Source organism: Oncorhynchus clarkii, chromosome 21, assembly GCF_045791955.1.
Source record: "Oncorhynchus clarkii lewisi isolate Uvic-CL-2024 chromosome 21, UVic_Ocla_1.0, whole genome shotgun sequence".
Taxonomy (NCBI): domain Eukaryota; kingdom Metazoa; phylum Chordata; class Actinopteri; order Salmoniformes; family Salmonidae; genus Oncorhynchus; species Oncorhynchus clarkii.
In genome coordinates, this window is record NC_092167.1 from 4,745,799 (window position 1) to 4,772,027 (window position 26,229).

Consider the following 26,229-nt stretch of genomic DNA (forward strand, 5'->3'; position numbering starts at 1 on the left):
GTGTCTGAGTTAGGTGCTAAATCATATCCCATATTAGGATTAGTCCTCATTCATCCAAGTGTCTGAGTTAGGTGCTAAATCATATCCCATATTAGGATTAGTCCTCATTCATCCAAGTATCTGAGTTAGGTGCTTAGTCATATCCCATATTAGGATTGGTCCCCATTCACCCATATAGCTGGCAAGCAAGGAGAACCCAGCATCCTCAGATGAACTGAGACTAATCCTGTAGTTGAGGAAAGACTCGAATTTCAATTCAAAAGACGCATTAATATTTATCAGAGTTGCACAAGTGTCCCCATTTGACCCTATGAGTGGTGAACGCAGTAAGGAACAACCTAACAATGCTCAGATGAACTCAGACACACTTAGGCAGCGCCCCAAATACCACTATTATACCACTATACTGCCTTTATAGTGCACTTTTTTGGGGTAGCACACTATATAAGTAGCATTTTGGATGCACCTTAAAGACATAACCAGGTCAATATGTGAGGATATATGCAGCATCACATCATGTACCATAGAGACATTCTATTCATCTACCCCCTATAGCTTCAGCATGACAACACAGCAACACATTGGTTTAGTATTAAAATATATTTGAGGAGTGATTCAAAATGAAACAGTTGCATAGCAGAAGAAACAAACGAGCTGATGACGACGTGACAACTATTTGGCAAATGATTTAAGGATGTTTGAAATCCATTGAAATGGTTTCAGAAGAATTGACAGTGGTGACAGGGATCACTAGAGAAAGGCAGTACCTGTGCTGTAGACAACCTCCACAAGTCATGGTGGTTCACAGCTCAATGATTTACACAAGTACCATTCAATTATATACATAAGTAATGATCATTTTAGCATTTCTCTTTTCCATATCTAGTCTCATGTTTCACACACAGGCAATGGTCTACAACGACAATAAGAGCCATTTTGAAATAAACAGTTTTTAAAAAATGATACAGGAAAAACAATTATGGCATAAAACATACCAGCAAACATTCTATACTATCAGCATTGAGCTAAAGTGGTTACTATTTCAGATAAACATTAATCTATCCACATACATACTATTTCTGATAAACAGAGCCCTGATTCATCTATCCACATAGTACTATTTCTGATAAACAGAGCCCTGATTCATCTATCCACATAGTACTATTTCTGATAAACAGAGCCCTGATTCATCTATCCACATAGTACTATTTCTGATAAACAGAGCCCTGATTCATCTATCCACATAGTACTATTTCAGATAAACAGAGCCCTGATTCATCTATCCACATAGTACTATTTCTGATAAACAGAGCCCTGATTCATCTATCCACATAGTACTATTTCTGATAAACAGAGCCCTGATTCATCTATCCACATAGTACTATTTCAGATAAACAGAGCCCTGATTCATCTATCCACATAGTACTATTTCTGATAAACAGAGCCCTGATTCATCTATCCACATAGTACTATTTCAGATAAACAGAGCCCTGATTCATCTATCCACATAGTACTATTTCAGATAAACAGAGCCCTGATTCATCTATCCACATAGTACTATTTCTGATAAACAGAGCCCTGATTCATCTATCCACATAGTACTATTTCTGATAAACAGAGCCCTGATTCATCTATCCACATAGTACTATCTCAGATAAACAGAGCCCTGATTCATCTATCCACATAGTACTATTTCAGATAAACAGAGCCCTGATTCATCTATCCACATAGTACTATCTCAGATAAACAGAGCCCTGATTCATCTATCCACATAGTACTATTTCTGGACCCAAGATGGAAAAATGAAGACAAATGATTTATTTATTGTATAAAAATGAGAAGATGTTCAACTTCAGCTCTACTGTGTATTGGCACTTAGTTAGAGCTCCCACACATGCTTGACTATGTCCAGCAGTTAGTTTCAGTGAGACGTTGATATCAATGGTACAGTATGAATGTGCTTCATCTTTTAGTCCGTTGGGCTGGTTTTACTACCGTATAGGGGAGAGCTGACCCTGAATAGGGACACAGTCATCATGTGAAGAGGTTCAAGGCTGCACCCTATTCCCCTGCATAATGCACTACACTGAGAACCCACATCCAAAATATATCAGCGACAAATACAAATCATGACAAAAACAAAGTGATTAACCAGTCATAACTAGCCAATGGCAATGCAGATTACACAGTAAGCAACAAATTGATTAAACACAGGATATGACATCATGGAACACCCTGCTTCTTCGCTTCTAGAAACTTTTTAAAAACACAAATTAACAAACTTAGTTGTGCCCATCCATCCTTTAAAAAATAATTTCATCTTGGTATGTAAAGCGTCTTTTGCATAAAGCCTGTGCCATAAAAATATATTTACATACAACACCACTCTCCTAAGTCGGGTCTACTCTGGAGCACATTAAACATCTGATTCTCTGTGCAAGCTGCAAGTCATCAACACCAGGTTGTATATCATGGGACTGACAGGTATAGTTGCTATGGTTGGTCAGTGGTGGTGTACCGTATATCCTCTGTAGGCTGGGTTTACAGTCTGCTAGCTCACTCAGGGACTACACTGAAGGCCCTTGCTCATTCAGTCTATAGGATCCATAGAGTCAGAGAGAGAGAGAGGGAGACTGATGATTAGGGATCACCCTGTCCAACTTTGGCCCAGTAGCTCTGCTCCTTTACAAGTATTTTGGCCAAAACGCAATAGTTTCCCACAGCTTCTCATGTCTCTAGGGGGAAGAGATATGTGTAGCTCTTCATGGTTGATACTGTAATAGTCTGAAGTCTGCCTCAGTCTCCGGTCCCCCTCATCTTGGTCTACAGAGTGGTCCCATAGCTCCTCCCCCTTTCTCTAGGGGTCAGAGGTTAAAGGTCGGTGACTTTGTTCTCGAGGGCGGCGGCTATCTGCTGCAGCCGCAGGGTCAGCTGTTTACTCTGGGCGGCTGGGTCCTCATCTAAAGACTGGATGATCTGGAGGGAGGGAGGGAGGGAGGGAGGGAGGGAGGGAGGGAGGGAGGGAGGGAGGGAGGGAGGGAGGGAGGGAGGGAGGGAGGGAGGGAGGGAGGGAGGGAGGGAGGGAGGGGAGGGAGGGAGGGAGGGAGGGAGGGGAGGGAAAAATGAGAGAGGACACAAAAGAGACACTAGTAAACAGATTTTCCTGCGACAGCAAGTGACATTAATTTGTCTAATTTCCTACAGGATGTAGTCAACCAAGAGGATAGGGCCTTCAAACCACCAAACAAGGAAGTGAGTCCTAAGGTTCTTAACCAAGTGGATAGGGCCTTCAAACCACCAATCAAGGAAGTGAGTCCTAAGGTTCTTAACCAAGAGGATTGGGCCTTCAAACCACAAGACAAGGAAGTGAGTCCTAAGGTTCTTAACCAAGAGGATTGGGCCTTCAAACCACCAAACAAGGAAGTGAGTCCTAAGGTTCTTAACCAAGTGGATAGGGCCTTCAAACAACCAATCAAGGAAGTGAGTCCTAAGGTTCTTAACCAAGAGGATTGGGCCTTCAAACCACCAAACAAGGAAGTGAGTCCTAAGGTTCTTAACCAAGTGGATAGGGCCTTCAAACCACCAGACAAGGAAGTGAGTCCTAAGGTTCTTAACCATGTGGATAGGGCCTTCAAACCACAAGACAAGGAAGTGAGTCCTAAGGTTCTTAACCAAGAGGATTGGGCCTTCAAACCACCAAGCAAGGAAGTGAGTCCTAAGGTTCTTAACCAAGAGGATTGGGCCTTCAAACCACCAAACAAGGTAGTGAGTCCTAAGGTTCTTAACCAAGTGGATAGGGCCTTCAAACCACCAGACAAGGAAGTGAGTCCTAAGGTTCTTAACCAAGAGGATTGGGCCTTCAAACCACCAAACAAGGAAGTGAGTCCTAAGGCTCTTAACCAAGTGGATAGGGCCTTCAAACCACCAATCAAGGAAGTGAGTCCTAAGGTTCTTAACCAAGAGGATTGGGCCTTCAAACCACCAAACAAGGAAGTGAGTCCTAAGGTTCTTAACCAAGTGAATAGGGCCTTCAAACCACCAGACAAGGAAGTGAGTTCTAAGGTTCTTAACCATGTGGATAGGGCCTTCAAACCACAAGACAAGGAAGTGAGTCCTAAGGTTCTTAACCAAGAGGATTGGGCCTTCAAACCACCAAACAAGGTAGTGAGTCCTAAGGTTCTTAACCAAGTGGATAGGGCCTTCAAACCACCAAACAAGGAAGTGAGTCCTAAGGTTCTTAACCAAGTGGATAGGGCCTTCAAACCACCAAACATGGAAGTGAGTCCTAAGGTTCTTAACCAAGAGGATTGGGCCTTCAAACCACCAAACAAGGACGTGAGTCCTAAGGTTCTTAACCAAGTGGATAGGGCCTTCAAACCACCAGACAAGGAAGTGAGTCCTAAGGTTCTTAACCAAGAGGATTGGGCCTTCAAACCACCAAACAAGGTAGTGAGTCCTAAGGTTCTTAACCAAGTGGATAGGGCCTTCAAACCACCAAACAAGGAAGTGAGTCCTAAGGTTCTTAACCATGTGGATAGGGCCTTCAAACCACCAGACAAGGAAGTGAGTCCTAAGGTTCTTAACCAAGTGGATAGGGCCTTCAAACCACCAGACAAGGAAGTGAGTCCTAAGGTTCTTAACCAAGTGGATAGGGCCTTCAAACCACCAAACAAGGAAGTGAGTCCTAAGGTTCTTAACCAAGTGGATAGGGCCTTCAAACCACCAAACAAGGAAGTGAGTCCTAAGGTTCTTAACCAAGTGGATAGGGCCTTCAAACCACCAGACAAGGAAGTGAGTCCTAAGTTTCTTAACCAAGTGGATAGGGCCTTCAAACCACCAGACAAGGAAGTGAGTCCTAAGGTTCTTAACCAAGTGGATAGGGCCTTCAAACCACCAGACAAGGAAGTGAGTCCTAAGGTTCTTAACCAAGAGGATAGGGCCTTCAAACCACCAGACAAGAAAGTGAGTCCTAAGGTTCTTAACCAAGTGGATAGGGCCTTCAAACCACCAGAAAAGGAAGTGAGTCCTAAGGTTCTTAACCAAGAGGATAGGGCCTTCAAACCATCAGACAAGGAAGTGAGTCCTAAGGTTCTTAACCAAGTGGATAGGGCCTTCAAACCACCAGACAAGGAAGTGAGTCCTAAGGTTCTTAACCAAGTGGATAGGGCCTTCAAACCACCAGACAAGGAAGTGAGTCCTAAGGTTCTTAACCAAGTGGATAGGGCCTTCAAACCACCAGACAAGGAAGTGAGTCCTAAGGTTCTTAACCAAGTGGATAGGGCCTTCAAACCACCAGACAAGGAAGTGAGTCCTAAGGTTTTTACCCCGTCATAGTATTTGCTGGCATACTGGTAGAGCTGGTGCAAGGCTGCCTGGGTATTCAGCGTGTCTGTGTGTTCCTGGAGAGCACAAAGAAGGAAGGATTAATTTTTTGTTGTATTCTGATGATGCAATAGAAGACTGCCCACACACAAGTACAAACAGATGTGAGGTCACATGTACGTACCCTGGACACCTCAGCCAGGTGTGTGTTCATGTCCTGGTCACTGACTGGGACCATCTGCTTGATTCCCTTGTAGTAACTGAGGAGAGACAGAATGATAGAGAGATGTCTGATTGGCTGCCAGGTCCTACTAACCTATCCCCTTGTGTTGTTTCTGATGCACTAGAAGAGAGTACTTCTGGTGTGTTCTGACTGCAACCTATTCTCTATATTGGCCAAGAGTACTGCAGTATCGGCTCATTTGATGGGCAGTCAATCATGAAAAGGGATGAATATGAGAGAACTCACTCGTCCACCATCTTCTTATAGGTGGAGATCTCCTTTGCATAGAGCAGCTTGTTGCTGGGAGATTCCCGGCTCAGTTTGTGTTCCGTCTTGGTGCAGGCGTCCATGAAGGTCTGAGCGATGACGGACAGCGACGCGTCCACCACCTCCGTCACGTGCACGTCAAAGATGAAGTGAGGGTTCTTCAGGATGTTCACCCAGAAACGCATGGGCAGGCTGGGGATAGAGAACACACACATTAGTATACACACCAACACACACCGCACCGCGCAGAGCAACCCAGCATGAGAGCAAGGTGAAACAGTCGCAGGCTATCCAATCTAAAAGCCAACTCCTTCCCATCTAATTTAACAAGATAACAGATCCCTTTTCCTTCTGCCTCACAGACAAGCTGAGTCACTCAAACCCAGACATCTGAACTCAACCCAGGAAAGCACAACTAGACAGGTGTATGGCTGAATGAAGCCTAATAAAGCAGCCTCAGTCCAAAAATAAATCCTGTTACAGTGGTGTGATGCTCCTCCTCTGAGAAGGACTAGAAGTGCTATGTTATTAAAACGCTGACTGTGGGAGCCTGCAGGGGTAATCTGATCTCCATCTACCTCTGAATCAGCCTTGGTCCAGCGAATTCCTAATGACTCTACGGTCTGTCTGTCTGTCTGTGTGTGTGTCTTATCCTCCAGGTCACCTCGGGGTACACCGAGCTACAGCCTCTTTAAGAATGTATATTTGTTGGCTGGATGCTCACTCTCCCGCTCAAGGTCTTACGTTCTCTCCTTCTATCTGTCTCTTTCCTCTCCGTCCCCTCTAGCCAGCTCAGCTTCACACCTGCTCTAACCTCTACCAACCTCTTCTTGACTGGAGAACAGGCCTGGGGAACATTATCCAGGATACTGGGGGAGAATTAACAAGCCTTTTTAGCTGAATCACATTCACTGAAAGCCCTCATTTAATTGGCTTGCTGATGTCCCCTCTTGCTGATATGCAGGAGAGGGGTGGGAGAGAGAGAAAGGGAGAGAGAGAGAGAAAGAGGGTTAGTAAGTGTGTGAAACAGGAGAGAGACATCTAGGAAGGGACTGAGAATGGAGAGAGGAGAGAAACAGGGGAAGAGTAAGTGAGTGAAAGAAGAGACGATGGATAGTGGGAGAGATGTCTCTAGAGTCTAATGAATTCAGTCTTTCATCTCCTCATCCTGACTAGAGATCTTACTGTGCCACTCATCCCCACCTGTCAATCCAATACGCATCACAAGCACTATCTATATTTAATAGTTCCCATCAACAGGAGTTCACTAATTCACTCTGATAACGTCCAGGGGTTTCAGGGGAGTTAGGAGTCAGACCCTAGGACTACAACATGGTAAGGAGGAGTCAGACCATAGGACTACAACATGGTAAGGAGGGGTCAGACCCTAGGACTACAACATGGTAAGGAGGGGTCAGACCCTAGGACTACAACATGGTAAGGAGGAGTCAGACCCTAGGACTACAACATGGTAAGGAGGAGTCAGACCCTAGGACTACAACATGGTAAGGAGGAGTCAGACCCTAGGACTACAACACGGTAAGGAGGGGTCAGACCCTAGGACTACAACACGGTGAGGAGGAGTCAGACCCTAGGACTACAACACGGTAAGGAGGAGTCAGACCCTAGGACTACAACACGGTAAGGAGGAGTCAGACCCTAGGACTACAACACGATGAGGAGGAGTCAGACCCTAGGACTACAACACGATGAGGAGGAGTCAGACCCCAGGACTACAACACGATGAGGACAGTCAGACCCTAGGACTACAACACGATGAGGACAGTCAGACCCTAGGACTACAACACGATGAGGAAGAGTCAGACCCTAGGACTACAACACGATGAGGAGGAGTCAGACCCTAGGACTAAAACACGGTAAGGAGGAGTCAGACCCTAGGACTACAACACGGTAAGGAGGAGTCAGACCCTAGGACTACAACACGATGAGGAGTCAGACCCTAGGACTACAACACAATGAGGACAGTCAGACCCTAGGACTACAACACGATGAGGAGGAGTCAGACCCTAGGACTACAACACGATGAGGAGGAGTCAGACCCTAGGACTACAACACGCTGAGGAGGAGTCAGACCCTAGGACTACAACACGATGAGGAGGAGTCAGACCCTAGGACTACAACACGATGAGGAGGAGTCAGACCCTAGGACTACAACACGATGAGGAGGAGTCAGACCCTAGGACTACAACACGATGAGGAGGAGTCAGACCCTAGGACTACAACACGGTGAGGACAGTCAGACCCTAGGACTACAACACGGTGAGGAGGAGTCAGACCCTAGGACTACAACACGGTGAGGAGGAGTCAGACCCTAGGACTACAACACGGTGAGGAGGAGTCAGACCCTAGGACTACAACACGATGAGGAGGAGTCAGACCCTAGGACTACAACACGATGAGGAAGAGTCAGACCCTAGGACTACAACACGATGAGGAGGAGTCAGACCCTAGGACTACAACACGATGAGGAGGAGTCAGACCCTAGGACTACAACACGATGAGGAGGAGTCAGACCCTAGGACTACAACACGATAAGGAGGAGTCAGACCCTAGGACTTCAACACGATGAGGAGGAGTCAAGTGTAGAAGAAGGTTGGAGGTACTGAACTATTGTGTGTATACAGTGTGCATATCTGTGGGTGTGGTTACGTGCATGCATGTGTGTGTGCGCGCGTGTGTACAGTGTTCATATGCGTGTGTGTGTTTGTGTCTGTGTGTTTGTGTCAGTGTGTGTGTGTGAGCGTGTGTACAGTGTTCATATGCGTGTGTGTTTTTGTGTCAGTGTGTGTGTGTGTGTACCTGTTGGTCTTCCAGATATGGACGGTCTCCTCCTCAACGTTGTCGTGTTTCAGAGCCTGCTCATCCAGGAAGTCAAAGAAGTATTTAACTGCAGGAGGAACCACGGCTCCAGAACACAACACACTGCGGAAGAAATCATCCACAAACTGCTGCAGAGTACCCTGCAACACACCGAGGACACACACACACATTAGGACATATCCAGAGCGACAACCACATATAATATTAGGTGGTCAGTAGACAGTATCTGACAGACACTGATACAAAATCAGCTCACATTATGTACACCAACATACACTTACACCCACCCAATCAGTGTGTCTCCTGTCCACCCACCCAATCAGTGTGTCTCCTGTCCACCCACCCAATCAGTGTCTCTCCTGTCCACCCACCCAATCAGTGTGTCTCCTGTCCACCCACCCAATCAGTGTCTCTCCTGTCCACCCACCCAATCAGTGTGTCTCCTGTCCACTCACCCAATCAGTGTGTCTCCTGTCCACCCACCCAATCAGTGTCTCTCCTGTCCACCCACCCAATCAGTGGGTCTCCTGTCCACTCACCCAATCAGTGTGTCTCCTGTCCACCCACCCAATCAGTGTGTCTCCTGTCCACCCACCCAATCAGTGTGTCTCCTGTCCACCCACCCAATCAGTGTGTCTCCTGTCCACCCACCCAATCAGTGTCTCCTGTCCACCCACCCAATCAGTGTGTCTCCTGTCCACCCACCCAATCAGTGTGTCTCCTGTCCACCCACCCAATCAGTGTGTCGCCTATCCAACCCACCCAATCAGTGCTACATCTTCTACATGTTCCAGGTCAAATCAGTAATGTAGGAGTAATTCTGAACTGTGCTAAAGGTGTTATAACCCTATTATAACTGCTATATGTAGTACTATAACTGTTAGTAGTGCTTTAACTGCTCTACGTAGTGCTCTTCATCCGCCTTCAAATATTGATGCTGCCCTACAAATCTGACGACAATTCTCATGACAAGCGTTTGTCAGCTGGACATAGATGGAGCACCGAAATTTGCGTTTAGGAGAATAATGAAGTTGTACGATTGTATTCCATGTACAAGTCACGCAGCTCGTGCCAGGGAAAACTCAATGCTCGATAAGCTATAACTGCTGTAGGTAGTGCTATAACTGCTGTAGGTAGTGCTATAACTGCTGTAGGTAGTGTAGTTATCAGACTGACTAACCTTGACAGAGAGCAGTCGTGTCAGGTAGATCTCAGCGATGGCTTTAGTCGTGGCCTTGGCCTTCAAACTTCCTCTCTTAGATTTGACCTCATCCAGCTCGTCTGCTGGCCGCACCAGGTGGAACACCTTGTCATCTTCCAACAGGGCGTTCTCTACAGGGACACCAGGGACATGTTCAGTGGGCATCAAACGGAAGACAACAGACTCAAACAGGGTGGAACACCTTGTCATCTTCCAACAGGGCGTTCTCTACAGGGACACCAGGGACATGTTCAGTGGGCATCAAACGGAAGACAACAGACTCAAACAGGGTGGAACACCTTGTCATCTTCCAACAGGGCGTTCTCTACAGGGACACCAGGGACATGTTCAGTGGGCATCAAACGGAAGACAACAGACTCAAACAGGGTGGGACAACCTCAACTCTTTTTTGTTTCCTCATGCAAAATGGTTGGCCATAATGAACACGACCCAAAGTTGAGAAGTTTTTCCAAGATGCTGATCTCAGGTCAATAGCGCATTACCCACCCTGATAGTTAAGGTTAGGATTGGAGGACAAGGTAGGCTGATCCTAGATCTGTGCCTAGGGATAACATACTGAGGATATAATGAAATCGGACTCACTTTCTTCATGGCTATCCTGGTTCTGGTGGAACTGGCGATGGGTGTGAAGCACTCTGGACAGCACCAGCGTGGCATTGTCTCTCACCTAAAACACACAGTACCACATATAGTTAACACTGTACCGTACCACATATAGTTAACACTGTACCGTACCACATATAGTTAACACTGTACCGTACCACATATAGTTAACACTGTACCGTACCACATATAGTTAACACAGTACCACATATAGTTAACACAGTACCACATATAGTTAACACAGTACCACATATAGTTAACACAGTACCGTACCACATATAGTTAACACAGTACCACATATAGTTAACACAGTACCACATATAGTTAACACAGTACCACATATAGTTAACACAGTACCGTACCACATATAGTTAACACTGTACCGTACCACATATAGTTAACACAGTACCGTACCACATAGAGTTAACACAGTACCACATATAGTTAGTTAACACAGTACCACATATAGTTAGTTAACACAGTACCACATATAGTTAACACAGTACCACATATAGTTAACACTGTACCGTACCACATATAGTTAACACTGTACCGTACCACATATAGTTAACACAGTACCACATATAGTTAACACAGTACCACATATAGTTAACACAGTACCACATATAGTTAACACAGTACCACATATAGTTAACACAGTACCACATATAGTTAACACAGTACCACATATAGTTAACACAGTACCACATATAGTTAACACAGTACCACATATAGTTAACACGGTACCACATATAGTTAACACAGTACCACATATAGTTAACACAGTACCACATATAGTTAACACGGTACCACATATAGTTAACACGGTACCACATATAGTTAACACGGTACCACATATAGTTAACACAGTACCGTACCACATATAGTTAACACAGTATCACATATAGTTAACACAGTACCACATATAGTTAACACTGTACCACATATAGTTAACACAGTACCGTACCACATATAAACGTCCCATTTCACGACTCTGTCTTTCAAAGATAATTCGTAAAAATCCAAATAACTTCACAGATCTTCATTGTAAAGGGTTTAAACACTGTTTAGGCCCTTCTCCCCCAATTGCTCAGTTTGACCACTGTGTTCTTGGGGACCTTCAATGCTGCATCATTTTTCCCCCTGGTAGCCTTCCTCAGATCTGTGCCTCGACACAATCCTGTCTCGGAGCACTATAGACAATTTCTTAGACCTCAATGGCTTAGGGACCTTATATAAAAAGGAGTGTGCCTTTCCAAATCGTGTGGCATTGTGTGTAGATTGCTTGGGGGATTATTTTTATTTTTTTAATTATTTAAACTATTTTAGAATAAGTCAAGGGGTCTGAATACTTTCTGTATAGTTAACACAGTACAGAAACATATAGTTTGAGTTTCACATAGTTTCATTAAACTGTGAAATAGCAAAACCCAACATTTCAACGGAATATCTGGCATGCTCAACTCCGAACATCTTTAGCCCAGGAACAATTCAACGTTAATAAAGCCAGCCAGTCCTGATAGATATTTACATTAACTATACAGTAAGCTGAGAAGATATTCAGAGAGAACACGAATACCAGGCTGAAGTCCTCAGCCAGCCCTGATAGATATTCACATTAACTATACAGTAAGCTGAGAAGATATTCAGAGAGAACACAAATACCAGGCTGAAGTCCTCAGCCAGCCACTCACGTTGTAATGTGCCAGGGTGTTGAGTCTCTTCCACCTGCCCTCCTTCTGTGATGTCAGGTCCATGTCAGACAGGATCTGCCCTGTAGAGCCAGGCCGCCACTCTGTGGACGGGGTGGGAAGTGCACCTTATACATTAGAATATTACTGAAAGGTGCAGTTGAAGTCAGAAGTTTACATACACCTTAGCCAAATACATTTAAACTCAGTTTTTCCACAATTCCTGACATTTAATCAGAGTAAAAATTCCTTGTCTTAGGTCAGTTAGGATCACCACTTAATTTAAGAATGTGAAATGTCAGAATAATAGTAGAGAGAATGATTTATTTCAGTTTTAATTTCTTTCATCACATTCCCAGTGGGTCAGAAGTTGACATACATTCAATCAGTATTTGGTAGCATTGCCTTTAAATTGTTTAACTTGGGTCAAACGTTTTGGGTAGCCTTCCACAAGCTTCCCACAATAAGTTGGGTGAATTTTGGCCCATTCCTTCTGACAGAGCTGGTGTAACTGAGTCAGGTTTGTAGGCCTCCTTGCTCGCACACGCTTTTTCAGTTCTGCCCACAAATTTTCTATATAATTGATGTCAGGGCTTTGTGATGGCCACTCCAATACCTTGACTTTGTTGCCCTTAAGCCATTTTGCCACTTCTTTGGAAGTATGCTTGGGGTCATTGTCCATTTAGAAGAACCATTTACGACCAAGCTTTAACTTCCTGACTGATGTCTTGAGATGTTGCTTCAAAATATCCACATCATTTTCTTTCCTCATGATGCCATGTATTTTGTGAAGTGCACCAATCCCTCCTGCAGCAAAGCACCTCCCCAACATGATGCTGCCACCCCCGTGCTTCACGGTTGGGATGGTGTTCTTTGGTTTGCAAGCCTCCCCCTTTTTCCTCCAAACATAACGATGAGCATTACGGACAAACAGTTCTAATTTCCTTTCATCAGATCAGTGGACATTTCTCCAAAAAGCACAATCTTTGTGTCCATGTGCAGTTGCAAACCGTAGTCTGGCTTTTTTATGGCGGTTTTGGAGCCGTGGCTTCTGCCTTGCTGAGCGGCCTTTCAGGTTATGTCGATATAGGACTTGTTTTACTGTGGATATAGATACTTTTGTACCTGTTTCTTCCAGCATCTTCACAAGGTCCTTTGCTATTGTTCTGGGATTGATTTGCACTTTTCGCACCAAAGTACGTTCATCTCTAGGAGACAGAACTCATCTCCTTCCTGAGCGGTATGACGGCTATGTGATCCCATGGTGTTTATACTTGTGTACTATTGTTTGTACAGAAGAACGTGGTACCTTCAGGTGTTTGGAAATTGCGGCCAAGGATGAACCAGACTTGTGGAGGTCTACAATTTTTTTCTGAGGTGTTGGCTGATTTATTTGGATTTTCCCATGATGTCAAGCAAAGAGGCATGGAGTTTGAAGGTAGGCCTTGAAATACATCCACAGGTACACCTCCAACTGACTCAAATGATGTCAAATAGCCTATCAGAAGCTTCTAACGCCATGACATCATTTTCTGGAAATTCCAACATAGTGTATGTAAACTTCTGACCCACTGGAATTGTGATATAGTGAATTATAAGTTAAATAATCTGCCTGTAAACAATTGTTGGAAAAATTACTTGTGCCATGCACAAAGTAGATGTCCTAACCGACTTGCCAAAACTATAGTTTGTTAACAAGAAATTTGTGGAGTTGTTGAAAAACGAGTTTTAATGACTCCAACTTAAGTGGATGTAAACTTCTGACTTCAACTGTATGTAGACTAACGTACGTGCAAAAATATGAAACTCATTGTTGTTCCCCCCAACTCTTAGCACAGGATAACAGTGGTAGAACCGTGTGTGTTCTCACCAAGAGCAACACTGTCCACCTTGGGTCTCTGTGAGTAGGGCAGGTTGCGGTACACCTGTTCAATGATCTTCTCCTTCACCTGAGAGATGGTGTCACAGTTTAGCACCTTCACCGGCGTCACGTCTGGTCCCTCGCCGTGCACCAGCACCTGCAGGGTCTGGTTGGACACACACAGCTGTCAATCATCTATCATCCAGAATCACACTGAGCTCATGATTAGGTCACACCCATTTGTTTTGGTACATGCTAGCAACATGTTGGGCACAGTCCCCTAGGAGCCCCGTGTCGTTCAGAGTGTACTCACCAGGACGCAGTACTCCACGTCGTCCCCTAGGAGCCCCGTGTCGTTCAGAGTGTACTTGGCCTTCTTCATCTTAGCGTCCACTGGGCCCTTCTCTACCTGGTGCTTGATGGCCTTGAACAACTTGTATAGGGGTTCGCCCGCAGAGTCCTACACACACAAAGTGAAGATGCACACACACACAGCGAGAGGGGAGTGAGCTCATCAGTTCTAATGAGACCGTTCTCTCAGTGTAATTACTGAAGATACGGCTCCATGTTCACTGTCACACATGACTGATTGTTTAAAGAGCGCTTTAATCCAAAAATCAATAAGACCAAATAAATTGGAACATTTCATCTAAAACATTAGAAGAAATGGAGAGAGAGAGGAGCGAGAGAGAGGAGAGAGAGGAGCGAGAGAGAGAGGAGCGAGAGAGAGAGGAGCGAGCGAGAGAGGAGCGAGCGAGAGAGAGAGGAGCGAGAGAGAGAGAGGAGCGAGAGAGAGAGAGGAGCGAGAGAGAGGAGCGAGAGAGAGCGGATAGAGAGAGCGAGCGGAGCGAGCGAGAGAGAGCGAGAGAGAGGAGCGAGAGAGAGGAGTGAGAGAGAGCGAGAGAGAGAGAGCGAGAGAGAGGAGCGAGAGAGAGCGAGAGAGAGGAGCGAGAGAGAGGAGAGAGAGCGAGAGAGAGGAGCGAGCGAGAGAGGAGCGAGCGAGAGAGAGAGGAGCGAGAGAGAGAGAGGAGCGAGAGAGAGAGAGGAGCGAGAGAGAGGAGCGAGAGAGAGCGGATAGAGAGAGCGAGCGGAGCGAGCGAGAGAGAGCGAGAGAGAGGAGCGAGAGAGAGGAGTGAGAGAGAGCGAGAGAGAGAGAGCGAGAGAGAGGAGCGAGAGAGAGCGAGAGAGAGGAGCGAGAGAGAGGAGAGAGAGCGAGAGAGAGGAGCGAGAGAGAGAAGCGAGAGAGAGGAGCGAGAGGAGCGAGAGAGAGAGGAGCGAGCGAGAGAGGAGCGAGCGAGGAGCGAGCGAGAGAGAGGAGCGAGAGAGAGAGAGGAGCGAGAGAGAGAAGCGAGAGAGAGGAGCGAGAGAGAGGAGCGAGAGAGAGGAGCGAGAGAGAGGAGCGAGAGAGAGGAGCGAGAGAGAGGAGCGAGAGAGATAGAGAGCGAGAGAGATAGAGAGCGAGAGAGAGGAGCGAGAGAGAGAGAGCAGGTTTGAATGAAAAAGGTGAGTCTCACCCTGAGGAACTGATACAGACAGATGGACATCCAGTTACACAGCATCCTCTCCACCACCGTCTCTGACCTGCACACACAGTCAACATGTTAACTACGGTCTCTGACCTGTACACACAGTCAACATGTTAACTACTGTCTGACCTGTACACACACAGTCAACATGTTAACTACTGTCTGACCTGTACACACACAGTCAGCATGTTAACTACTGTCTGACCTGTACACACACAGTCAACATGTTAACTACTGTCTGACCTGTACACACACAGTCAACATGTTAACTACTGTCTGACCTGTACACACAGTCAACATGTTAACTACTCTCTGACCTGTACACACACAGTCAGCATGTTAACTACTGTCTGACCTGTACACACACAGTCAACATGTTAACTACTGTCTGACCTGTACACACACAGTCAACATGTTAACTACTGTCTGACCTGTACACACACAGTCAACATGTTAACTACTGTCTGACCTGTACACACACAGTCAACATGTTAACTACTGTCTGACCTGTACACACACAGTCAGCATGTTAACTACTGTCTGACCTGTACACACACAGTCAACATGTTAACTACTGTCTGACCTGTACACACACAGTCAGCACGTTAACTACTGTCACCACCTGGGTTTACTAGGCACCATACCAAAACACTACGCAACAGAGAGATACTATCGAACCTTGTCCAATAACAAATGCCTGTTTTCATGAAGACAAGCCTGATTGGAAGGCAGGGTGTGTCTCACCTGCGCAGCATGAGTTTGGGGTTCTTGCTGTGCACGTATTCCTCCATCAGCTCCAGCAGCAGGCTTCTCATGATGTCTGTGTAGTACTCTAGTTTACCATGCAGAGCCACGGTCAGTAACGAGGCAAAGTAGACCCTGGACCTGGCATTAAAGTCTGGACGGCCCTCCAAGGTCTTGATGAACTGAGAACACACAGAGAACGCAACAGAGAGATGGGGTTAGCAACTCAGTATAACTCCATAGAACATCTGTAGGTACGACGGCAATACTCAAGCTGTATCTTGGCACAGGTACTTTAGACAGCCAGACAGACTAACAGACAGGCAGACAGAGCCAGACAGACAGGGAGAGAAACAGTCAGTCATCTCAGCTAGCTGAGTAAACCTACATTGATGAGGAAGGTCTTAGAGTTGAGCAGGTTAGAGAACTGGTTGAGGGCCTGAGCTACGATGACCTTCCGCCCCTCGGGGATGTCCAGCTTGCCAGTGATCATGACGTCGTTGTCCCCGTCTTTAGAGGGCAGGAAGAAGACTCGGTCTGTGTAGGTCTTATAGTCCAGGAAGGGGATCCTGGCCTCACTCAGGTCATTGGTCTGGTCCTCCATCTCAATCATCAGGTCTGGAGGAAGATACAGAACACAACAAGACTAGCTCCTAGTAGAACCCAAACGCAACAACAAGACTAGCTCCTAGTAGAACCCAAACGCAACAACAAGACTAGCTCCTAGTAGAACCCCAACGCAACAAGACTAGCTCCTAGGAGAAACCGAACGCAACAAGACTAGCTCCTAGGAGAAACCGAACTGAACTTTAACTGACCTAAGACAGAGAATTTTTACTAGGATTAAATGTCAGGAATTGTGAAAAACTGAGTTTACATACACCTCAGCAAAATACATTTAAACTTCCAACTTCAACTGTACATATTACCTCGACTAACCGGTGGTCCAGCACATTGACTATGTACCGGTACCCCCTGTATACAGTCTCCACATCGACTCTGTACCGGTACCCCCTGTATACAGTCTCCACATCGACTCTGTACCGGTACCCCCTGTATACAGTCTCCACATCGACTCTGTACCGGTACCCCCTGTATACAGTCTCCACATTGACTCTATACCAGTACCCCCTGTATATAGCCTCCACATTGACTCTGTACCGGTACCCCCTGTATATAGCCTCCACATTGACTCTGTACCGGTACCCCCTGTATATAGTCTCCACATTGACTCTGTACCGGTACCCCCTGTATATAGCCTCCACATTGACTCTGTACCGGTACCCCCTGTATATAGTCTCCACATCGACTCTGTACCGGTACCCCCTGTATACAGTCTCCACATCGACTCTGTACCGGTACCCCCTGTATACAGTCTCCACATCGACTCTGTACCGGAACCCCCTGTATACAGTCTCCACATCGACTCTGTACCGGAACCCCCTGTATACAGTCTCCACATCGACTCTGTACCGGTACCCCCTGTATACAGTCTCCACATTGACTCTGTACCGGAACCCCCTGTATACAGTCTCGCTATTGTTATTTTACTGCTGCTCTTGAATTATTTGTTACTTTTATTTCTTATTCTTATTTTTTAAACTGCATTGTTGGTTAGGGGCTTGTAAGTAAGCATTTCACTGTAAGATCTACACCTGTTGTATTCGGCGCATGTGACTAATAACATTTGATTTGATAGTGTGTGTGTAATGTTATAGCAGTGTGTGTGGTGTGTGATAGTGTGTGTGTGTAATGTTATAGCAGTGTGTATGGCGTGTAATGTTATAGCAGTGTGTGTGTAATGTTATAGCAGTGTGTGTGGTGTGTGATAGTGTGTGTGTAATGTTATAGCAGTGTGTGTGGTGTGTAATGTTATAGCAGTGTGTGTGGTGTGTGATAGTGTGTGTGTAATGTTATAGCAGTGTGTATGGTGTGTGATAGTGTGTGTGTAATGTTATAGCAGTGTGTATGGTGTGTGATAGTGTGTGTGTAATGTTATAGCAGTGTGTATGGTGTGTGATAGTGTGTGTGTAATGTTATAGCAGTGTGTGTGGTGTGTGATAGTGTGTGTGTAATGTTATAGCAGTGTGTGTGGTGTGTAATGTTATAGCAGTGTGTATGGTGTGTGATAGTGTGTTTGTAATGTTATAGCAGTGTGTATGGTGTGTGATAGTGTGTGTGTAATGTTATAGCAGTGTGTATGGTGTGTGATAGTGTGTGTGTAATGTTATAGCAGTGTGTATGGTGTGTGATAGTGTGTGTGTAATGTTATAGCAGTGTGTATGGTGTGTGATAGTGTGTGTGTAATGTTATAGCAGTGTGTGTGGTGTGTAATGTTATAGCAGTGTGTATGGTGTGTGATAGTGTGTTTGTAATGTTATAGCAGTGTGGGTTGTGCCGTGGTGGAGATCTTTGTGGACTATACTCGGCCTCGTCTCAGGATGGTAAGTTGGTGGTTGAAGATATCCCTCTAGTGGTGTGGGGGCTGTGCTTAGGCAAAGTGGGTGGGGTTATATCCTTCCTGTTTGGCCCTGTCCGGGGGTGTCATCGGATGGGGCCACAGTGTCTCCTGACCCCTCCTGTCTCAGCCTCCAGTATTTATGCTGCAGTAGTTTATGTGTCGGGGGGCAAGGGTCAGTTGTTATATCTGGAGTACTTCTCCTGTCCTATTCGGTGTCCTGTGTGAATTTAAGTATGCTCTCTCTAATTATCTCTTTCTTTCTCTCTCTCTCTCGGAGGACCTGAGCCCTAGGACCATGCCTCAGCACTACCTGACACGATGACTCCTTGCTGTCCCCAGTCCACCTGACCGTGCTGCTGCTCCAGTTTCAACTGTTCTGCCTTACTATTATTGGACAATGCTGGTCATTTATGAACATTTGAACATCTTGGCCATGTTCTGTTATAATCTCCACCCGGCACAGCCAGAAGAGGACTGGCCACCCCACATAGCCTGGTTCCTCTCTAGGTTTCTTCCTAGGTTTTGGCCTTTCTAGGGAGTTTTTCCTAGCCACCGTGCTTCTACACCTGCATTGCTTGCTGTTTGGGGTTTTAGGCTGGGTTTCTGTACAGCACTTTGAGATATTAGCTGATGTACGAAGGGCTATATAAATAAATTTGATTTGTGGTGTGTTTTAGTGTGTGTGTAATGTTATAGCAGTGTGTATGGTGTGTAATGTTATAGCAGTGTGTATGGTGTGTGATAGTGTGTGTGATAGTGTGAACATACCTGTGAATTCCTTCTTGCAGCGGTCTCTCACGCTCTCCTCCAGATGATCCAACTGGTGTTTCACTTTCTCATACTCTCTCTCTGCCTGCTGGCTCTTCCTCCTGTCACATAGGAACAGTCCATTAGACTACAGACATTAACACATAGGAAACAGTCCATTAGACTACTAACACATAGGAACAGTCCATTAGACTACTAACACATAGGAACAGTCTATTAGACATTAACACATAGGAACAGTCCATTAGACTACTAACACATAGGAACAGTCCATTAGACTACAGACATTAACACATAGGAAACAGTCCATTAGACTACAGACATTAACACATAGGAAACAGTCCATTAGACTACAGACATTAACACATAGGAACAGTCCATTAGACTACAGACATTAACACATAGGAACAGTCCATTAGACTACAGACATTAACACATAGGAACAGTCCATTAGAGTACAGACATTAACACATAGGAACAGTCCATTAGACTACTAACACATAGGAACAGTCCATTAGACTACTAACACATAGGAACAGTCCATTAGACATTAACACATAGGAACAGTCCATTAGACTACTAACACATAGGAACTGTTCATTAGACATTAACACATAGGAACAGTCCATTAGACTACTAACACATAGGAACAGTCCATTAGACTACTAACACATAGGAACAGCCCATTAGACTACTAACACATAGGAACAGTCCATTAGACTACTAACACATAGGAACAGTCCATTAGACTACTAACACATAGGAACAGTCCATTAGACTACTAACACATAGGAACAGTCCATTAGACTACTAACACATAGGAACAGTCCATTAGACTACTAACACATAGGAACAGTCCATTAGACATTAACACATAGGAACTGTTCATTAGACTACTAACACATAGGAACAGTCCATTAGACATTAACACATAGGAACAGTCCATTAGACATTAACACACAGGAACAGTTCATTAGAGTACAGACATTAACACACAGGAACAGTTCATTAGAGTACAGACATTAACACATAGGAACAGTCCATTAGACTACTAACACATAGGAACAGTCCATTAGACTACTAACACATAGGAACAGTCCATTAGACCACAGAACTGTTCCACTATGTGAATCTGTAGTTTGCACATTTGAGATTATTTAATTGGTCCTAGAGTGTAAACTCCAGACACCCATTTCACCGGGTGAACTAAAAACAATTCACCCATCAGAACTACATGAGTGGTGCTTGATGGGAAGTGTAGTTGTGTACCTGTAGCAGTAGACGGACACAGCTATGAACAGTAGCATAGGGACGATGACAGCTGGGATGATGATAGCCAAAGGAACCTCATACTTCCTCTCATAGTTCACTGAGCCCACCACCCACTCACCATTACCAAACTTGATCTGTTAGGGAGGGAGGGAGAGAAGGAAATAAAGATAGATATAGAAAGCAAGGGAATGAGAGAGATGAGGGGGAGTGTGGGAGAGAGATGGACAGAAAGAGAGAGAGATGGACAGAAAGAGAGAGAGAGGGACAGAAAGAGAGAGAGATGGACAGAAAGAGAGAGAGATGGACAGAAAGAGAGAGAGAGGGACAGAAAGAGAGAGAGATGGACAGAAAGAGAGAGACAGAGAGAGATGGACAGAAAGAGAGAGAGATGGACAGAAAGAGAGAGAGAGGGACAGAAAGAGAGAGAGAGGGACAGAAAGAGAGAGAGATGGACAGAAAGAGAGAGACAGAGAGAGATGGACAGAAAGAGAGAGACAGAAAGAGAGAGACAGAAAGAGACAGAAAGAGAGAGACAGAAAGAGACAGAAAGAGACAGAAAGAGAGAGACAGAAAGAGACAGAAAGAGAGAGACAGAGAGAGAGATGGACAGAAAGAGAGAGAGATGGACAGAGAGAGACAGAGGGACAGAAAGAGAGAGAGATGGACAGAAAGAGAGAGAGATGGACAGAAAGAGAGAGAGATGGACAGAAAGAGAGAGAGATGGACAGAAAGAGAGAGAGATGGACAGAGAGAGAGATGGACAGAGAGAGAGATGGACAGAGAGAGAGATGGACAGAGAGAGAGAGAGAGATGGACAGAAAGAGAGAGAGAGAGATGGACAGAAAGAGAGAGAGAGAGATGGACAGAAAGAGAGAGAGATGGACAGAAAGAGAGAGAGATGGACAGAAAGAGAGAGAGATGGACAGAAAGAGAGAGATGGACAGAAAGAGAGAGATGGACAGAAAGAGAGAGACAGAGAGATGGACAGAGAAAGAGAGAGAGATGGACAGAGAGAGAGATGGACAGAAAGAGAGAGAGAGATGGACAGAAAGAGAGAGAGAGAGAGATGGACAGAGAGAGAGAGAGAGATGGACAGAGAGAGAGAGAGAGAGAAAGAGAGAGAGAGAGATGGACAGAAAGAGAGAGAGAGAGATGGACAGAAAGAGAGAGAGAGATGGACAGAAAGAGAGAGAGAGATGGACAGAGAGAGAGAGAGAGAGAAAGAGAGAGAGAGAGATGGACAGAAAGAGAGAGAGAGATGGACAGAAAGAGAGAGAGAGATGGACAGAGAGAGAGAGAGAGAGAGAGATGGACAGAGAGAGAGAGAGAGATGGACAGAAAGAGAGTTCAAGTCAGCTAAAGGCAAATAGAAGAAAGCTAATTAGCTACAAGAGGTGTATAATTGTGGAGAGTCAGATATACATCAAGGTGTTGGTAGTGATATTTCTCTGTCAGGACTGAGTGGTCCCGGTCAGAAGACTAGGATTATTGTATGGTTGAATCAGGTGTGTTACTGCCTTGACTGAAGTGAATGCCTGCAACAGGACATTGGATTAAGTTTGGACAGCCCTGATTTAGATAGAAATGTACTGGAACACAAGCACCTATCTGAAATACATGTTGAGAGCCAGAGAGACATATCAGCTTGTCCAGTGCTAATGCCTGAAGCCTCTCTCTCTATGCCTTGGGTTTAGACAGAAGGCCAGTGTTGTCACCGTTAGGTCCAAAGGGTCAGAGCTGGTGTCTCTGCGCTGGCGTTTGGAGCGGGCTCTGGGCTGGGTGGACGGAGCTTCCAGGAACAGCTTGTCATCCTGCAGGATGGTCACCTTACAGGACGCATCTCCCACGAACGCCTGGGCTTCTTCAGCTGTCATGGCCTTGCTGAAACCACGACCCTGGGGAGAAAGAGGTGGCTGGTCGTTAACCTCTGGACTGCAGGGACATGCAATCATTTGTAAAAGCAGATATGATTATCTCAATATTGATATTAATTATATCAACATCAATGCACTATAATTGTATTTTCTCTCCGAGGGGGACATCATAGTCACAAAGCAGAATACATTTGTTTGTTTGTTTGTTTGCCCTTTTTCTCTCCAATTTCGTGGTATTCAATTTGTAGTTACAGTCTTGTCTCATCGCTGCAACTCCCGTACGGACTCGGGAGAGGCGAAGGTCGAGAGCTGTGTGTCCTCCGAAACACAACCCAACCAAGCCGCACTGCTTCTTGACCACTTAACCTGGAAGCCAGCCGCACCAATGTGTCGGAGGAAACACCGTACACCTGGCGACCATGTCAGCGTGCACTGCGCCCGGCCCGCCACAGGAGTCGCTAGTGCGCGATGAGACAAGGACATCCTACCGGCCCAAACCCTCCCCTAACCTGGACGACGCTGGGCCAATTGTGCGCCACCCCATTGGTCTCCCAGGCACGGCCAGCTGCGACAGAGCCTGGACTCGAACCCAGAATCTCTAATGGCACAGCTAAGACCACCGTGCCACTCGGGAGGCTGAAGCAGAATAACATTTAAGCCACAATGGCCCATGGAAAATGATAAGCAAGTATTACTAGAAATAACCCAAAAACTACTAGACAGTAACCATGACAACACAACCCCATAAGAGTAGTGTTACCGTAACGATGATGATGGAGGTTTCAGTGATGATGTTCTTGGTCAGTTCATTGAAGAATGGGTCGGGGTGGTACTCAAAGGAATTCAGTTCCTCTATCACGTTGTCTAGCTGGAGGAAGGCCCTAAAGGACTGGGTCTCAGAGGACCTGTTCACCACTGGACTGTCAAACAGCAGCACAGTGTCGTTCTTATGTACGGCATACTGGATGAACTGGAGAGGAGGGCAGAGAGAGATAGAATAGAGAGAGAGAGAGAGAGAGAAAGATATTTCATTCCTGGCAGGACACTGTGTCTGTGTTTAGTCTCACAGAGAAGTCTGTAGTCACAGACAAAAACATACAACTCACTGTTGACATGCTAGCTACCTACCACGGATAATATCACAGCTAGAGTACTGTACACTAGGACATGCTAGCTACCTGCCATGGATAATACCACAGCTAGAGTACTGTACACTAGGACATGCTAGCTACCTGCCATGGATAATACCACAGCTAGAGTACTGTACACTAGGACATGCTAGCTACCTGCCACGGATAATACCACAGCTAGAGTACTGTACACTAGGACATGCTAGCTACCTGCCACGGATAATACCACAGCTAGAGTACTGTACACTAGGACATGCTAGCTACCTGCCATGGATATTATCACAGCTAGAGTACTGGACACTAGGACATGCTAGATACCTGCGATGGATAATACCACAGCTAGAGTACTGTACACTAGGACATGCTAGCGACCTGCCATGGATAATACCACAGCTAGAGTACTGTACACTAGGACATGCTAGCTACCTGCCATGGATAATACCACAGCTAGAGTACTGTACACTAGGACATGCTAGCTACCTGCCATGGATAATACCACAGCTAGAGTACTGTACACTAGGACATGCTAGCTACCTGCCACGGATAATACCACAGCTAGAGTACTGTACACTAGGACATGCTAGCTACCTGCCATGGATATTATCACAGCTAGAGTACTGGACACTAGGACATGCTAGCTACCTGCCATGGATAATACCACAGCTAGAGTACTGTACACTAGGACATGCTAGCTACCTGCCATGGATAATACCACAGCTAGAGTACTGTACACTAGAACATGCTAGCTACCTGCCACGGATAATACCACAGCTAGAGTACTGTACACTAGGACATGCTAGCTACCTGCCATGGATATTATCACAGCTAGAGTACTGTACACTAGGACATGCTAGCTACCTGCCATGGATATTATCACAGCTAGAGTACTGGACACTAGGACATGCTAGCTACCTGCCATGGATAATACCACAGCTAGAGTACTGTACACTAGGACATTTGTAAGGAAGTGCTATTTCTTATGCAGGTGACCAGCCTACTGCTATTACATTGCTATAACTGAGACAACGTATTTTCACAGTAAAACATGTTAGGTCCCATACAGGATAGCTCCCACACCCACACACACAGCACACACACATTACACACACTAACTGCCGAGGACACACAGATAAGACATACACCCACACATTGGGAGGAAGAGACAGCCTTGACTTGCAGAAACCAGCGCACACACCTAATCTCCTTTCTAGCCGAACATTGTGTGACTGAGGACAGCGCACACACCTAATCTCCTTTTTAGCTGAACATTGTGTGACAAAGAACAAGACTCAGAGGGATGACGGACGGCCCAACAGGGCCAATCCAAGAAGACTACACCTCAGCCTGAACCAACCCGAAGACCCGATCTTCTAGAATCAACCTACTTTCTGTTCTGTATATGAGACATGTGCACTCTGTTATCTGCGCTTCTTTTCTGCTGGTTCCTTAAGAACCGAATGAAATGGCCCGTATACGTTGTACCAGATATCTTTACTCATAATTAAACTGTCACTTGTCATACAATAGACCACCTTGTCTGAATCGATCCTTGACCGGCTCACCCTCCTACATATCCCATTATTAACAGAAACTTGGTAGCAGAGGATGGTTTACTAACGACCCAGTCCAGAGTGGTTGATGTGGGTGTGAGGGGGCGAGTTGGTGAAAGGACGGTTCCCGGAGGACAGGTGAAAACCATTCGGGGGTGGACAACAATTCTGCTCAACTCGGGAAACTGATCTCTGGTCGACCACAAAATAAGGTAAGCAAAACCTGTTTTATCAAACTTTGCATATTGTCGAATAGTCATACCAAATTACGATCAGTAGTACCGAGTGTGGGTAAGAATTTTTGTGTAAATTTTACGTAAATAATGGACTTGAAATTGACAGTGAAGTAAACATATGTGGTAATTAGAATATCCCGATAGTCCGGCATGAGAACGGTCCGGTGGCAGACACCGGTAAGGGATGAGTAGTAGTTAGAATATTCTGATAGTCCGGCATGAGAACGGTCCGGTGGCAGACACCGGTAAGGGATATTTAGTAGTAGACCTAATATTAATAGAATATTCTGATAGTCCGGCTGTGAACGGTCTGGTGGCAGACACCAGTAAGGAATAAATAATATAGTCTAGGATAGATTTTCACCGATAGTCCGGCTAGTGACCGGTCCAGCTGTGTCTGGTAAGGTGGTCTATTATTGAGTATTGATGTGACCAGGATTATATTCTATGTATAAGTGATATTCGTTCGGGCGTCTGAAAAAGGGCGTGATCAGTTTTATCATTAACATCTGAGTATGATTCGATCATTCATCTGCAAAAGATAAATCCAATTAGTGTTTTAGATAGAACCAATAGCCGGTAGTGTCCGGTGAGGTTAAAATCCAATAGCTGGTAGTGTCCGGTGAGGTGTCTACAAT

At 45.5% G+C, this 26,229-nt stretch overlaps 1 protein-coding gene across 1 annotated transcript in view; it reads right to left on the reverse strand.

Moving 5' to 3' along the window:
* Nucleotides 1-581: 581 nt before the first annotated feature.
* Nucleotides 582-26,229, reverse strand: part of LOC139379652 (plexin-B2-like) — a 175,625-nt gene continuing 149,977 nt past the window's right edge. The window contains exons 22-38 of the mRNA XM_071122465.1: nt 23,436-23,645; nt 22,517-22,696; nt 20,799-20,935; nt 19,530-19,630; nt 16,689-16,918; nt 16,301-16,482; nt 15,545-15,611; nt 14,344-14,490; nt 14,040-14,196; nt 12,173-12,273; nt 10,458-10,542; nt 9,834-9,985; nt 8,633-8,793; nt 5,792-6,004; nt 5,507-5,582; nt 5,325-5,399; nt 582-2,976 (exon numbers count right to left, since the gene is read on the reverse strand). Of these exons, the coding sequence (XP_070978566.1) occupies nt 2,872-2,976; nt 5,325-5,399; nt 5,507-5,582; nt 5,792-6,004; nt 8,633-8,793; nt 9,834-9,985; nt 10,458-10,542; nt 12,173-12,273; nt 14,040-14,196; nt 14,344-14,490; nt 15,545-15,611; nt 16,301-16,482; nt 16,689-16,918; nt 19,530-19,630; nt 20,799-20,935; nt 22,517-22,696; nt 23,436-23,645 (2,379 nt within the window). The 3' untranslated portion in view covers nt 582-2,871. The remainder of the gene's footprint in view (nt 2,977-5,324; nt 5,400-5,506; nt 5,583-5,791; nt 6,005-8,632; nt 8,794-9,833; nt 9,986-10,457; nt 10,543-12,172; nt 12,274-14,039; nt 14,197-14,343; nt 14,491-15,544; nt 15,612-16,300; nt 16,483-16,688; nt 16,919-19,529; nt 19,631-20,798; nt 20,936-22,516; nt 22,697-23,435; nt 23,646-26,229) is intronic.